The sequence below is a fragment of the Eptatretus burgeri genome, chromosome 9 (assembly GCF_056783735.1).
Source record: "Eptatretus burgeri isolate ZD-2024b chromosome 9, Ebu_testis_v1, whole genome shotgun sequence".
Taxonomy (NCBI): domain Eukaryota; kingdom Metazoa; phylum Chordata; class Myxini; order Myxiniformes; family Myxinidae; genus Eptatretus; species Eptatretus burgeri.
This window is the reverse complement of record NC_140969.1, coordinates 56,513,011-56,526,709: the sequence shown is the minus strand read 5'-3', so window position 1 is coordinate 56,526,709 and position 13,699 is coordinate 56,513,011. Positions and strand designations below refer to the sequence as shown.

Genomic DNA, 13,699 nt, shown 5'->3' with positions numbered 1-13,699 from the left:
TTGAGAGGGGAAAAAGAAAGGAAATAAAGAAACTGTCAGAACATTTTTATTTGGTACTCGTCCTGATGTGTCACTTCTTGAGACCTATCTGTGTTCCAACATTGAGCGACCAAACCACGGTCATGCTTCAGTGTCCATGGTGAAAAGCTGTCTGTCGTCATTGACTGGCCAAGTGGAAAGCTATTTTAAAAGCTATGAAAGTGGTTTCTGCAAGCCACGTGACAAGGTTTCCTCTGAAATTTATTAAGAAATTATATTTCTTGTGATGATTAAAAAAAAAGTATTGTTAGTGTTATATATATATATATATATATATATATATATATATATATATATATATATATATATATATATATATATATATATATATATATATATATATATATATATATGTGTGTTACGTAAATATTGTTATTAAGTAAATAATATTATGTCGTTTGTAAATATTGCTATGTTGCTCATATATTGTGGCCTGCCACCACATAATGAGTTGGAAATAGTAAACCATCGTTTTGCATTTCTTAAATTTGCAGAAAATATGCTTTAAATGAATATGAGATATATGATGAAAGCTTGTGCTTTTCCATGTTACACACAATTAATTTGAGAGTTTTCAGAAACATCAAATTGAATAATTAAGTATTAAACATAAGGGTTCTGCCTGTGCACAATATTTTGTACACCCACCTCAGTAATGGGCAGAGGCAGCGTTAGGAGCATGCAACTCATGCAATTACACGGGGCCCCGATTATTACGAGGGGCCCACACAACCTATTGTGGTTCACAATATTTTGAGACAGCCCCCCTCCCCCCCCCCGAGGGGAGGGTCTTGCTTTTGTTGATGAACCATATCAACTTGTGAGTGATGATAAGCATAGCACAAAGGCACGTAATAAATTGATTTTTTTTTAATGTTTTCCCCTGATGTTTAACTGGACAGGACTCTTACAAAATTATGCGGTGAGGTTAGTGGAGAAAGCAAGTGGAATAAAAACCATGTTTGATGTACACAAATGCAACAATAATCACAATATAATTTTGTATAAATCCTAATGTTAATACATATCGATATTGTTTGGCAAATCCACACGACAATTTATTTCACAATCGCAAAACACCCATCGTTAGTAAATTGTCACCTTCGAATCAAAAGCTTTTATCTGGCAATTGAACCTTTGTTAGTTAGAACCTTTCAATTCTAAAATGATAAAATGGACTAACCCATGTGCACGGCGGAGCATTGCGATTTTTAAAATCAGATGTGTGCCAAATTAAAGCACCTATCCGGAGGATGAAACAAAATGACCCAAGCAGTGCTGAAAAGCTAAAAATAGCTCAACAAAAGGCGAAAAGGGTTGAAAATCACCCGTAATTAACATTTTCCGTTGCACAAGTGGCAAAACCAAAAAGGGTCCTCGGCATAGCACATCTGCGGTGTGTTCAGTTAACAATCAGCTTGCTATCGCTTGCCAAGCCAGCCGTTCCTTATCAATGGTGTCATGGAGTGCTTTCTTGAGTGCTTAAGCTACTTGGCGAGCGCTCCACAAAAAACGTGGTAACTGAACACACCCCTGCAAGTACCACGGTGTGTTCAGTTACCATTCAGCTGTTAGAATGCTCACCAAGTGTCTAAAACACTCAAGCAAGCACTCCAACGAAACCCTTGATGAGTAACGGCTTTCTTGGCAAACAATAGCAAGCTGATTGGTAATGGAACACCTTCCTTAACATGGCATTTTTTGTTCAAGTTGGAAAAAGGCAATAAAACATGGGAATTCCTCCACATTTTTTTGCAGTTGAATCTGAAGTAACTTCAGCTAAACGAGTACGAAAATATCATGGAATCCACTTTCTCATAATACAATTGAGGGTTCTGAAGCATCACTCATAATACTCTCTCCTGGCCACCACTACCACAGGTAGCGGCGCTACACAGTACACCTTTACGAAGATTATTTGCATCGCCCCACCTTTGGAATTCCTGGTCAAGTGGGTAATGAAGTCACGACAACCTTTGCCTTTCGACCCGTCGTCCCCTTGGCAAGTTTAGCTGGTTGAGGTTGCATAAGTAAGGACCGAATAAATCGACGTCTGACAGACTGATGTCAAATTGTGTATTTTAGTGTGATGACAGATTGACAGGGCTCATGGAGGTCCCACTGGGCCACGATTGCGTTTTGCATGGCCCCCCCCCCCCGAAATGACTAACGCCGCCCCAGTAATGGACACTTATCGTGCATATATCTACATGAAATTTAGCAAACTTTACAGGTACTATACCCGAACGTTTTGGCTAATTTCATTTCAAAATTCGACATCCATGATCATAATTTGATTAATTATTTGATGACGATGAGTGTACATTTTTGGGGGGTGACAGTTCTTTGCAATTTCTCAATTAAAAACACACTTCTTATGGATGTTGCTCAATGATGTTTTAATTGCTCTCAATTAAATGAATCGCTCAGGTTTGTGTGGATTGTAATCATAAAGTAATGTCTTCACTTTGCTAATTTACACGTTTGGTTTGTTGATAAGCTGTTGATAGCTCCATCATGGCCTTCTGCATCCCCCACTGTCACTGTCAGACCTTGTAATGTTAATATCGATGGTATCAGCATTTCTATCTTCCACAAGAAGAAAGTCAGGCAAATTGAGAGTGGCACTCCCATCACTTGTACTTTCAGTGTCAGATGATGAGAGTTAAGCAAAGTAATTGGGTATCAAACCACACCATCCCTCCTCCATCATGAAACTAAATTTCAAGTTATAACTTCTGACCTCAATCAGAGTGTGAGTGCCGTCAATAGATATTGTTGAAATTGTGTTTGTATCTGCTCGATATCACAGGCATTCCACTTATAGACCAAAAAAAACTTGCAAGTTTTTTTTTTACTTCATACAATGTCAAGGCTCGTCTGAGAGCTAACACACAAAACGTACAACAAGGGGAGCAGGAGACAAGAGGGGTGGGAGAGGGAAGGAAAAAACAGTGGGGAACAGAGGCATGAGATCTGTGGAAGGGAGAGGGATGGGGGAGGGGTACACAAATGGACACTATAGGGGCTTTCAGGTCCTCACGGCAGGGACTTTCAGGAAGGAAAGCAGGGAATTTGAAGGAGGTGGGTTTGGGGTGGACTAATGGGGGTAGAAAGTATCGTGGTTTTGGATGGGGGAAGTTAAGAGATGGTGGTGAACAGCTGTTTTGAAGGCCTAGAGGGAAGAGTTGGATTGAAGCGAGTGTGGGAGTTTGTTTCCAAGGTGGGAAAAAAAAGAGGAATGAAAGAGTGAAGGTGAACAGTGAATCGTGATTTTGGTAGTTTTACCAGAAGGGGGTTGCTGGCAGACCTTGAGCACCCTGCGGAAATATGGGGAGAAGGGGGGGACATATCTCAGACAGCAAGGGGGGCGAGACCAGAGAAGAGATGGTAGAAGACAGAAAGACCACCGACCTGTCTGCAGTGAGAGTTTCTTTTCTCACATGAAAAACATTTCCAAATCTTCATGCAGTGACACAAGCAATAGATGACAAGATGATGTCCTGCAACAACAAGGTGACAACCAGGCTTGGCGGTTAGAGCATCCTCTCTGTGCCTGGGAGGTCGTTGGTTCAAACCTTGGCCGAGTCACACCAAAGATTTTTAAAATGACACGTGCTGCTTCTTTGCTTGATGCGCAGCATTTAAAAGGATACACCAAGGACAAACAACCATCAGTTGGCAGTAGTAGCACAGGTGTTGATGGGCCTATAATGGCCTCCACCTGTGTTGAAGTTCCTTGAAAGGGAACTCATGTTGTTATTATTATTATTATTATTATTATTATGATGTATCATGCGTCTGATGATGGTGAATCAACAATCACCATTCGGGTATGTTGATATAATCCCAAGCAATGATGTCTGTTTGTGTACCGTATTTTCATCACTGCTGTTGGGTTGACTACTCAATGAATATTCATCAATTTGCGTTGACAAGATTTCTGATAATGTCACTTTTCCAGAAATATTTCAGGCATGGACATTCAGCACTTGAATTGTAATTAAATGTGATAAGTTCCTCAGTCTCCTATCAGGCAGACCTCTTTTTCTATACAGGATCAAGGCTCACAGAAGAGTGAGAAGACAGTGGCTAAAAAGGTAACAAACTAAAAGTGGGCCAGTCAGACAACATTTTGACTCAACAAGCAGGGGTATGAACAATACAACAAGGAGAAATGAGGAGAGAAAGAGTGGTGTGTTAGGGGAGGTTAATGGGAGTGCAAAATGTGGAGGGGAAAATAAAAATGGGACTGGCATGAGATGGTGGTGCCAGCTGGAAACCCGAGCTGTAATATTGGGATTGAAAAGCCCAAGGAATATATTTTAATCAATCGTAGAAAAGCAACAAGAAAATGGAGGTGTGCATAGATCCTGTGAGTTTAATCATGAAGGAATATTGGAAAAATGCATGCATCTTGGATGAGCTGGGGAGGGTTTTTAGGAGAGAGAGAGAGAGAGAGAGAGAGAGAGAGAGACAGAGAGAGAGAGAGAGAGAGAGAGAGAGAGAGAGAGAGAGAGAGAGAGAGAGAGAGAGAGAGAGAGAGAGACTCTAAACTGGAGCTAGACCGGAAGAGAGGCAGCAAAAAAACAAAGTGGCCACCGATGGGAGTAACCAGCCTTATCCTTCGGCCTTTTATCAGGAGACGTCAATAAATTGAGTGCTTTGGTTTCACAGATTACCGGAGAGACATGTGATGCTGTGATGCCAGTCAGGGGGGGGGCGAGAGAGAGAGAGAGAGAGAGAGAGAGAGAGAGAGAGAGAGAGAGAGAGAGAGAGAGAGAGAGAGAGAGAGAGAGAGAGAGAGAGAGAGAGAGAGAGAGAGATAGAGATATATACTCCATTTAGCTGCAAATGCCCTTGTAGATTGTAAGTAGTTCGCTGGTTTTTGAAGGCCATCTTTGCAATATGATCAACACAGGAGAGGCCATAGCTGATGATAATGCCTTTTAGTTCAAGAGACTGAACCTTTTCCAGTGGCTGACTGAAATTAGATATGTGGATTCATTTTATAATCCTTCCAGAGTGACAGGGTAAGTCAGAGGTTTACCAGAATTGAAGGACATGTTTCCATTTGTCAGATCAACGTAGAAATAATTCCAGGTGACCAGAGAGTGACACAGCTGCTGTCTGCCTGTTAGTTGGATGGTGTATTGTATGAAATAGGGTCGCATCATCTGCAAAAAGGAAGAAAGGGTTTTACAGAGAATCAAGGAGGTCGTTGATATAGATCGAGGAACAAGATTGGTCGAAGACACTGGCTGACTTGAGGCATCCCAGCCTCATTTTCATGTTCTCCTAAAACTGCTTATGAAGACCGGTAATATTTGTATGGAAGGAAAAGTAAGATGGAGATCATAAGAAATCAGCAAGGAAATATTGGCTTTTGATAAAACTGCACGATACCTTGCACAACTCACCAGGCCATTAAATGTTCATTCATACAATGGCAAATATAACACTTTGGCCTCGAAGCCGTATTGTGAATTTGTTTTTGCCAAAAGTTAATAAGAGACAGATGTAATGTTAATTGCATTTTTAATACAAAAATAAGTGATGTGCAATTTGTGCATTGAGAAGTAAAGCAAAATGCTTTGATTAATTCGGTGAATGCATTTTAGGAGTTTTACGAAGGAGTGAAAAATGATTTGCAAAATAGATATCCTCTAAATATTGCCTTTTTGTGCAAAGGGAGTCAAAATGTTTGATTCCCCTGCATCCTGGTTTCAAAACCCCAAACCTGACTTTTTGAAGCAACATCTAATCTCATGGAACAGCGACGACACAGAGGATATTAATTAAGGTAATGAACTGACATTGGGGACACAGATGGACACAACATGCTTAGGAACAAGTGAACAGAATAAGAGGAGAGGAGGAGCAGAAGAGCGGAGGAAAGACAATCTCAATTAAGAGGGTTTGGTTAGGCAGGATTAATTGGTGAAAAAATAGATTGTAGGAGTTTGGCATGAGGTTGTGGTGCAGTGCTTCCTTTAAGTCTTGTCAGAAAGACTGAGATTGAAGTAAGTCTGGTGGGCAATTCTCGGCAAGTGGGAGAAAAAAAGAGCAAAAGAATGGAGGTGTGCGGCATGGCACGAAATTCATGGCAGCCATTGCTGCGATGCCTTCCTATTTGGCTGTATTAGCATCGCAAAACTTACCAAGTTTCCGGCCACTTTGGCTGTGCTGTTTGTAATATGTATAGCGTGCTATACAACATATAATAATTCTGATTCAGTGTTTCTCAATTTTAAAAAAAATTTAGGCTGTGACAATACAGTTCAGGCTACAACAGCTGAGAGTATGGGCTGTGCTAACGGTGGATACCAGTACTGCGGTTTTCTTTACACGTATATTCACCACTTCTGCAAGAAACACATGTCGATCATGTGGTGCTAGCTCATGTATATGTTTACATTGAAATAATACTTAAAGGAAAGTTCGATCAATATTTGAAACAAGTAGGGAGGCTGTACAAAAATCTATCAAGACTTCCAGTTGCAGTGTGCGAAATTGTAAACTGCTCGTATAAAGCCAGATACAATAGCTTCCACATTCAACCCAGCAGTTGCAGTGAAAATGTAGTGGAACATTAGTTTCAGAGAGCCTTCAAACAGCATGAAACCACTTGGTACCCATCCTAAATCTTCATCATGTGATCGTACTTCAAGATGAATATTGGTCAGACAATATTGATGACTGATATTGATGAAGATGAATACATCAATACAGACAATGTGATGAAATTGGGTAGGGTGAGAATATGGAGGAGGAGGAGTATAGGAATGCTGGTGAATGTTGAATAAATGGAAAACTTGCTCAATAAATGTTGACGGTAACAATTAATGCATCTGGTTTTCAATATGCATGAATGAAAATACATTTCTCAGAAAAAGCACAACTAAGAGTTACTGTAATCCTTTAAACTTTTATTTCAAAAAAAATCTCTTAATTCCATGCACACATAAAGTACACTGCTCATAAATACTCATTTTTGGTGAAAATGCACAGTTATTTGTGTTTTTCCTTCCATCTGTAATCTGGCCGCAGTGCCCATGCACTTTTTGCCATGTTGGCCTTGATGTCCTGGAAAGTGTTATTGGTGCCCTTCAAAAATGTGTACTTTTCAAGGGCAAACTGGCAATGCCTTTCAAACTGCAAATTCATTGCCCTGGTGTGCATGGAAACAGCAGAGGGTGCAAGACCAGAAAGGAGATTGTGGAAGACAGAGAGACCACCAACCTGTCTGCGATGACAGTCATTGACCTATAAACTCAGTTTCATCACGGGAGATTCCAATAATCTTGAAGGCCTTGGTTTCCATGGCGTTAATCCGAGCAAGATGTGAGGCAGGGGAGCCAGCCCAGATGGGAGAGCAGTACTCTATCAAGCTGTGGATGAAGGCCTTGAAGGTGGTGAAGGTGAGTTCAGGTGTGCCAAGGAAGGACTTTTTTAAGATGGAGGATACCCAGTCAGCGACTGGCTTTCGAGGCCAACTTTGAAATGTGGTTTGCCCAATAGAGATCATGGCTGATAGTGAGACCTGGAAGTTTGAATGCCTGAACTTCCTCAACAGGATTGTTGAGAAAGCAGATAGGAGGGTTTGCCAGATGGTTATTTTCAGAGAGAGATTGTGAGAGTATGTGTTTGAGGTTGGACACAATAATTGTCAGGATTGAAAGACATACTCTATGTGTTTGACCAGCTTGTGATTTTTTTTTCAAGGTCTGAAGAGAGGGAAGAGGCTGCAATCTGCCTGTCTGTAGGATATTGGATGTCAAGACAGAGGTTGCAGTCATCATCAAATAGATAGAGGATTCCATGACCTTGCTGATGGTTGGAAGTAAGCTTATTGATTTGTAGTTAAGGAAATCAGTTTTTGCACCTTTTTATGTCATGCAGTGATGGTGGATTTCCAAGCAGATGGAAGGTGACCTCTGGCAAAGTACAAGGTGAAAAATGCAGAAAGAGGATGTGCAAGAGCAGCAGAGCAGGATTTTAGGACATATCTGATGCTGTCTGGTCCAGCAACAAAGTCAGAGTCGAGGGTTGAAAGAACCTTCTCCACCTTCTCAGGTGCAAAAGACAGTCCAGGAGAAGTTGGGTATGACAGGGAAGGTGGTTACTGAGAGTGAGGGGTTGGGGACACAAGATTTGAAAGCAAACACAGAAACGAGGCATTCAGCCTTCTCACAATTTGAAAAGAGGGAAGGGATGGAAGGGGAGCATACTCCAGAGATGGACTTAATAAGGCACCACCAGGTTTTCAAAGAAAGAGACAAGTTTGAAAGTTTATTCTTGAGGTTGGATAGATGTTGTTTTCTGGCTCTTCTCAGAGTAGACACACACTTGTTGCAAACATTTTGGAATGCATTGAGATTGCCTTTGGCCAGACTTACCTTCCAGGAAGAGAAGGAAAGTTGTGCTTCACCACAGAATTCAGTGTACCATGGGTGGGAAGAGGAGTAGGATAACTGAAGATGAGATAGGATGAATCTGTGCATGAGAGAGAGCAGGTTTCTGTGGAAGAATTCCCAGGCTGAGTTAACATCAGGAACAGTAGATATGAGAGACCAGTCCTAAAGAGAGATGGCTGCTTGCAGTTCCTACTAATCTGCTTGAATGAACTGCCAGACTCACTGGCGTTGAGGCAGCTCTGACAATAGCCAGGGAGATGTTGATTCTCACAAGCATATCACATCTGATCAGTTGAATCAATTGGAGCAGACGAAGAGCAGGAGACATTTGCAGGGAAGTTTGTACCACCAAGTCCAGAATGGAGGATTTGCCATTGGGAGAAATCCAGGTTGGAAAGTTTACATATTGAGTCAGTCCCATGGAGTTACCAAAGTCCTTTTCTGAAGTGCCTTGGCTGGTGAGAAAGGTACCAACACCCAGCCAATTTGCATGGTGAGAATTGAAATTGCCACATATGTGGAAGAGAGTTGGAATGAGTGGTTAAAAGTTTGTGCATGTTGTCTGAAAGAGAGATGGAGATGGAGTCATCACTGTTTGGTGGAAAGTACAACACACAGATGGACAAGAGGTGGGAGCAGAGGGGACGTCACAGCCAGAGGTTCTCTTGAAGGTTAGAAGGTGAAAGATCAGTACAAGGGCGGTGAGAAATTCAGTTATTGATGTCATGTAAATTCCGTTAAGTGCAACTCCTCCACTGGGGTTTGGTTCAGGCCTCTCAAATCCATGGAGACTATAACCGGGGAGAGATATGAAGGAGTCAGGGACATTGTGTCAGAGGAAAGATTCTGTTAATCAGCTGTCTGATTTATTGGCAATGACCTGGATTGTGAGCTCTCTCAGGTTGGAGCAAAGACCTTGGATGTTTTAGGTCCACACAGTTAGAGATGGAGGGGAGAGGATGTGTTGGGGACAAGGTGAGACTTTGGAGTGGGGGGGGGGAGAAGTTTGAGTAGTGGGTTGCAATGGAAGGTTTGAGTGGGTGGGGTGTTGGGGAAGATTTTAGAGGGTGGCATGATGGCAAAGCATTTCGGGGTTGGTTGAGGGGAAGCATTGAGAGGGTAGGGTGAGGAGGGATGCAGAAAAGGGGGACGTGAATTTTGAGTGGGTGGAGTGGAGATGGAAGTGGAAGGAAGGGGACATTAAGTGGAGGGATGCCAATTCCAAATTCCCAACTTTGACAAATGAAGATAAAGATCGTGGGATGGGAGATAAAATATTTTGTTGAAGACACGGAGAAACATGGCCTTGTCCATTTGGTGGGGATGGTTGGCAGACCAAGCACTTGGCTGACAAATATTCAGCATAAAATCATGTTTTTTTAACATAACATCATGGCGATTTGTTTTAAAAAATGATTCAAAATGAAACAGTTGATAATTGGAAGAAATTTAAGTATTATTGATATGGTTGAGTGTTATTACAAGGAGACATTGTGTAGGACTACAAGTTATTACAAGGAGACATTACAGGGACATTGTGTATGAGGAAAGATTCTATTAATCAGTTGTCTGATTTATCGGAAATATGCAATTCGTCGGTGTATTTATTTTTGTTGCAGTTTTTTTTTTTTCTTTTTCAAAATTCATATATTATTGATCCAAAGAATACAGTTTTTTAATGTTTGAAACTCCATTCGTTTTATAAAAAATATGAACAAAACACCAAAAAATAAGTTTTTAAACACACTCCAGACAAGCAATTTGTCTCAAGGTTAAAATGTAAAATGAGCCTTTAGAGCCAGACAACGTCGAGATTGTAGTCTCAACACATTAAAAGGAAACTGGTTGACTTAAAAACCAAAGAAAATTGCATTCCATGCCCATGTATCTCTACATTTGGTTCTTCTTAAAGTACTTTCTATAATCTATATCATCAAGCACACATCAAATATTTTTCTATTTGAGATATAGATGGCTTGTATTGCATCACATCGGCATATCGTTGCACCAAGACGTTTCATGTGAAAAAAAAGGATCTTTGGGTATCGAGTTGGCCTGATGTGTGACGCATTTAATTCGACGTCAAAAGGACTGATCACGGTGAGGTCCATGGTAATTGTACTGTCACCCACCAGATCGGGAGCCACGTATCCTTTCATTGCGAGGAAGGTTTTCACATCCTCGGCTCCTCTACCCGGACCTGTCAAGCAGACTTCTCGTGGAGTGGCATGCCACCGGAATGCCTGCGTGAGTGAACTCTTCTGCATCATATCATTGCACTCCTGTAATTGTTTGTCGCGACTATTTTAAATTTGTTTTGATTGTACAGAAATCTTCCTTTTATTTCCATTGTGCTTCATTTCACACACACAAACCATAAAACTCAAAAGATTACAGTGACGGCACTATAATGAAGTCTGTAATTCGTTATCATGTTTCTTGCTCTGATTTTCTTTCCAAGCAAACAATTTTGACCAATATGGAAGTGGAGAAATTAAATAAGAATTGTTCTTTAGTCAAACAATGAAAATTTTTGATTTGCACAGAAGTCAAGGCTCATGTAAGGGCTAAGTGACAAGGGAACAAATACTCATCCTGAAAAGAGACAGGCCAGAGCAAGCAGACATGGTGTTGAAAAGCAAGGACAATTGTATTCGATGACAAATAGAAAAGATCATGGATGACATATTCGTAGGGGATAATATCAGATTTCTCTGAGCTACCACTTTGAAGTACAGCAAAAGGTGGCTCAGGAGAACAGGCATGGGAAGGTGAATCCACATTCAGGAAAGGTGTGTGACAAAAGAGTGTAGGTGAGCTGTCACCTTAGACCTTTATACGTTCACAAGAAGGAAAGGCAACAAACACATGCGACCTGATGAGATGAGATGAGAAAGCAGGTGGAGTAAGACCAGATGAGAGACGGTAGAAGACCTCATACCACCGAGGTGCCTGTGGTGGATGAAGATTAGATCTTGTGCAGAGATTTCCAGTCAGGTGATGCGGGTGATGTTTGGGGCTTTGGAGTTCATTGCATCAAGGGGTAGAAGGTGGAATTCTGGAGCCCTGCCCACAATGGGGGTAACGATACTCCCGTGCACTATGAACAAGAGTTTTGTTGGTTTTGAGGATATGAGGAGTGCATTTCCTGGCAGAGTATGCCCAGACAGCATCCATTCATCAAAACCTTTTCATTTCACTAATTTACTCTTTTATGTCAGGCCATGACTGAGTGATCCCAGTCGTTCCAAGCCAATAGTTAAATCTGCACTATATTTTCTCACACGTGGTTATCATTCAAAAGACATCCTTGTTGAAGCATTGATTCTTTTTATTTTGGTCATGTCCTGTCAAATTTCACTGTTACATTTGACATTTGTATGTGATTTTGTGGTGCATCAATTACGCATGTGTTCAGCATCATTTATGACAATTACCTTTTTATATCTCTTTACTGCCAATCACTCTGATGAGAATTTGATCAGAGAGGGACAGAGACAGAGAGAGAGAGAGAGAGAGAGAGAGAGAGAGAGAGAGAGAGAGAGAGAGAGAGAGAGAGAGAGAGAGAATGAAAATGGAAAGAGAAAGAGATACATGTATCATAGGTCAGTACCAAAGACAATCACCCAAAGGAGTAGGGTAGTGATTTTCAAAAGCTCATATCAACAACCATGACTGTGCAATTATTTCAGACTGATGTTCCTATCAACACAGATAATTGGCAGGTTCAACTGTGAGAGTAACACAAACTGTCAGCCAGAAGACAGAGCAGCCCAGAGGCCCAGTGAAATGTGCGTACCGCCTCGTGCTCTTGCTGGATAAGGATGAAGGTCCTTTTTGGGAGGAGACCAAAGTGTTTGCATTTCTTTTTTGTACCATTGTCCTTCGTCTACTTCATGCCTCAGGCACTGATTTTTGTCTGGATTATTTGACAGCCTGACCTCCTTATCAGTGCCATGAGGCCTATGTTCTAAAAATACAGCTTATGGTTTTGTGAGATTACAAAAGCTCAACTATTGAGCAACTGTTTCAGCTTTAACGCCCTCATTAACATAATATAATGTATTGCGATGAAATAACTGGCTAAGCCCCCAAACTTAATTCACTGATTCCCTCAATGCTGTGGAAATTAAAAGGAAATGAAGATCAATGTGAATGCAAAATAAAATACAGAGTAGAACGGAGAAAAAGAAATCGAGATATTGAAATGATTTGGCTGATGTCATAAAATGTATTCAGTTAATATATAATGGACAGTCCTTTGATGAGGAAGAGATTGGGACCATACTCTGTATAGAGCATTGGTGCTGCCTAAGCAGTCTCCTTGGCTATTGGGCACAATCCTGGATGAGTCGCCACTCCGACACAGGATACCAGCAAGCTGGCACTCACTTTGCTGACCTCGGAAGGATGACAGGCCGGGTTAACCCCACCTGGTATTGATTCAACAGTTGAGTGGGATTTGAACTCAGGACCCTAGGATCACAAAGCCCACCACCCCAGCCATTAAGCCAACACCAGGCATACCTTTGATGGCTCAATATAAATCTTAAGCTGTTAATGAACCATACTTTTGAAACAAAACTTTTGACAGTTTCAGAATGGTGAAACTAAATTATGAGGCAAAAGTTACACTTTGAAAATGACAACGGCATGCTGACATTTATTACAGGTCTCTACTTTTGCTTCAAGTTGATCAAAGTGTTGAGTGATTTGGATAACCAAAGAAGAACCAAATATGTCCCTGTTATTGCTTATCCCTATGAGCTGTCGAGTCTGGGTTCAATTCCCAAACTGACTTTATACTGTAGGATTGATGGTTCACAGGAACGGTGTTGCATCACAAAGTGTGTCGTCCCCTTTGATGGATCTAAAGCTCAGCATCCTGCCTGTTAGCATTAGTTGGTGGTTGTTAAAGATCACGTGGTGTGTTTTGTAAAATTTGCACAGAAATCATTATTTTGAATTTGCATGGTGAAAGTATTTCTCCAAATTGATTCCTTTTGCTTTTTGTTTAGCTTGGTGAGAAGTGAAAAAATTATTTTCAAAATGAAACTTTCAGTTTGCATCATATAAGGAATAAAGAGTGTGAGCACTGTCTGATCACCACATGCCTATATCCCAGTGTGGAAGTCATGGTGAGTCAAACAAGGACAACCGAGTTTTTTTCCTCTTTCCCTTTCTCCTTTCTCCTTTCTCTTTCTCTTTCTCTTTCTCTCTCTCTCTCCCACCTTCCTTCCTTC

At 41.1% G+C, this 13,699-nt stretch overlaps 1 protein-coding gene across 38 annotated transcripts in view; it reads left to right on the top strand.

Moving 5' to 3' along the window:
- Positions 1-13,699, top strand: part of LOC147020161 (CUB and sushi domain-containing protein 3-like) — a 1,491,173-nt gene that overhangs the window by 1,449,448 nt on the left and 28,026 nt on the right. For all 38 annotated transcript variants that reach the window (XR_015061662.1, XM_085895237.1, XM_085895221.1 and 35 more), the window contains one exon: positions 10,592-10,703. Coding sequence is in view for 37 of the 38 variants with exons in the window: in XM_085895237.1 (XP_085751363.1) it covers positions 10,592-10,703 (112 nt within the window). In the remaining variant the exon portion in view is untranslated. The remainder of the gene's footprint in view (positions 1-10,591; positions 10,704-13,699) is intronic.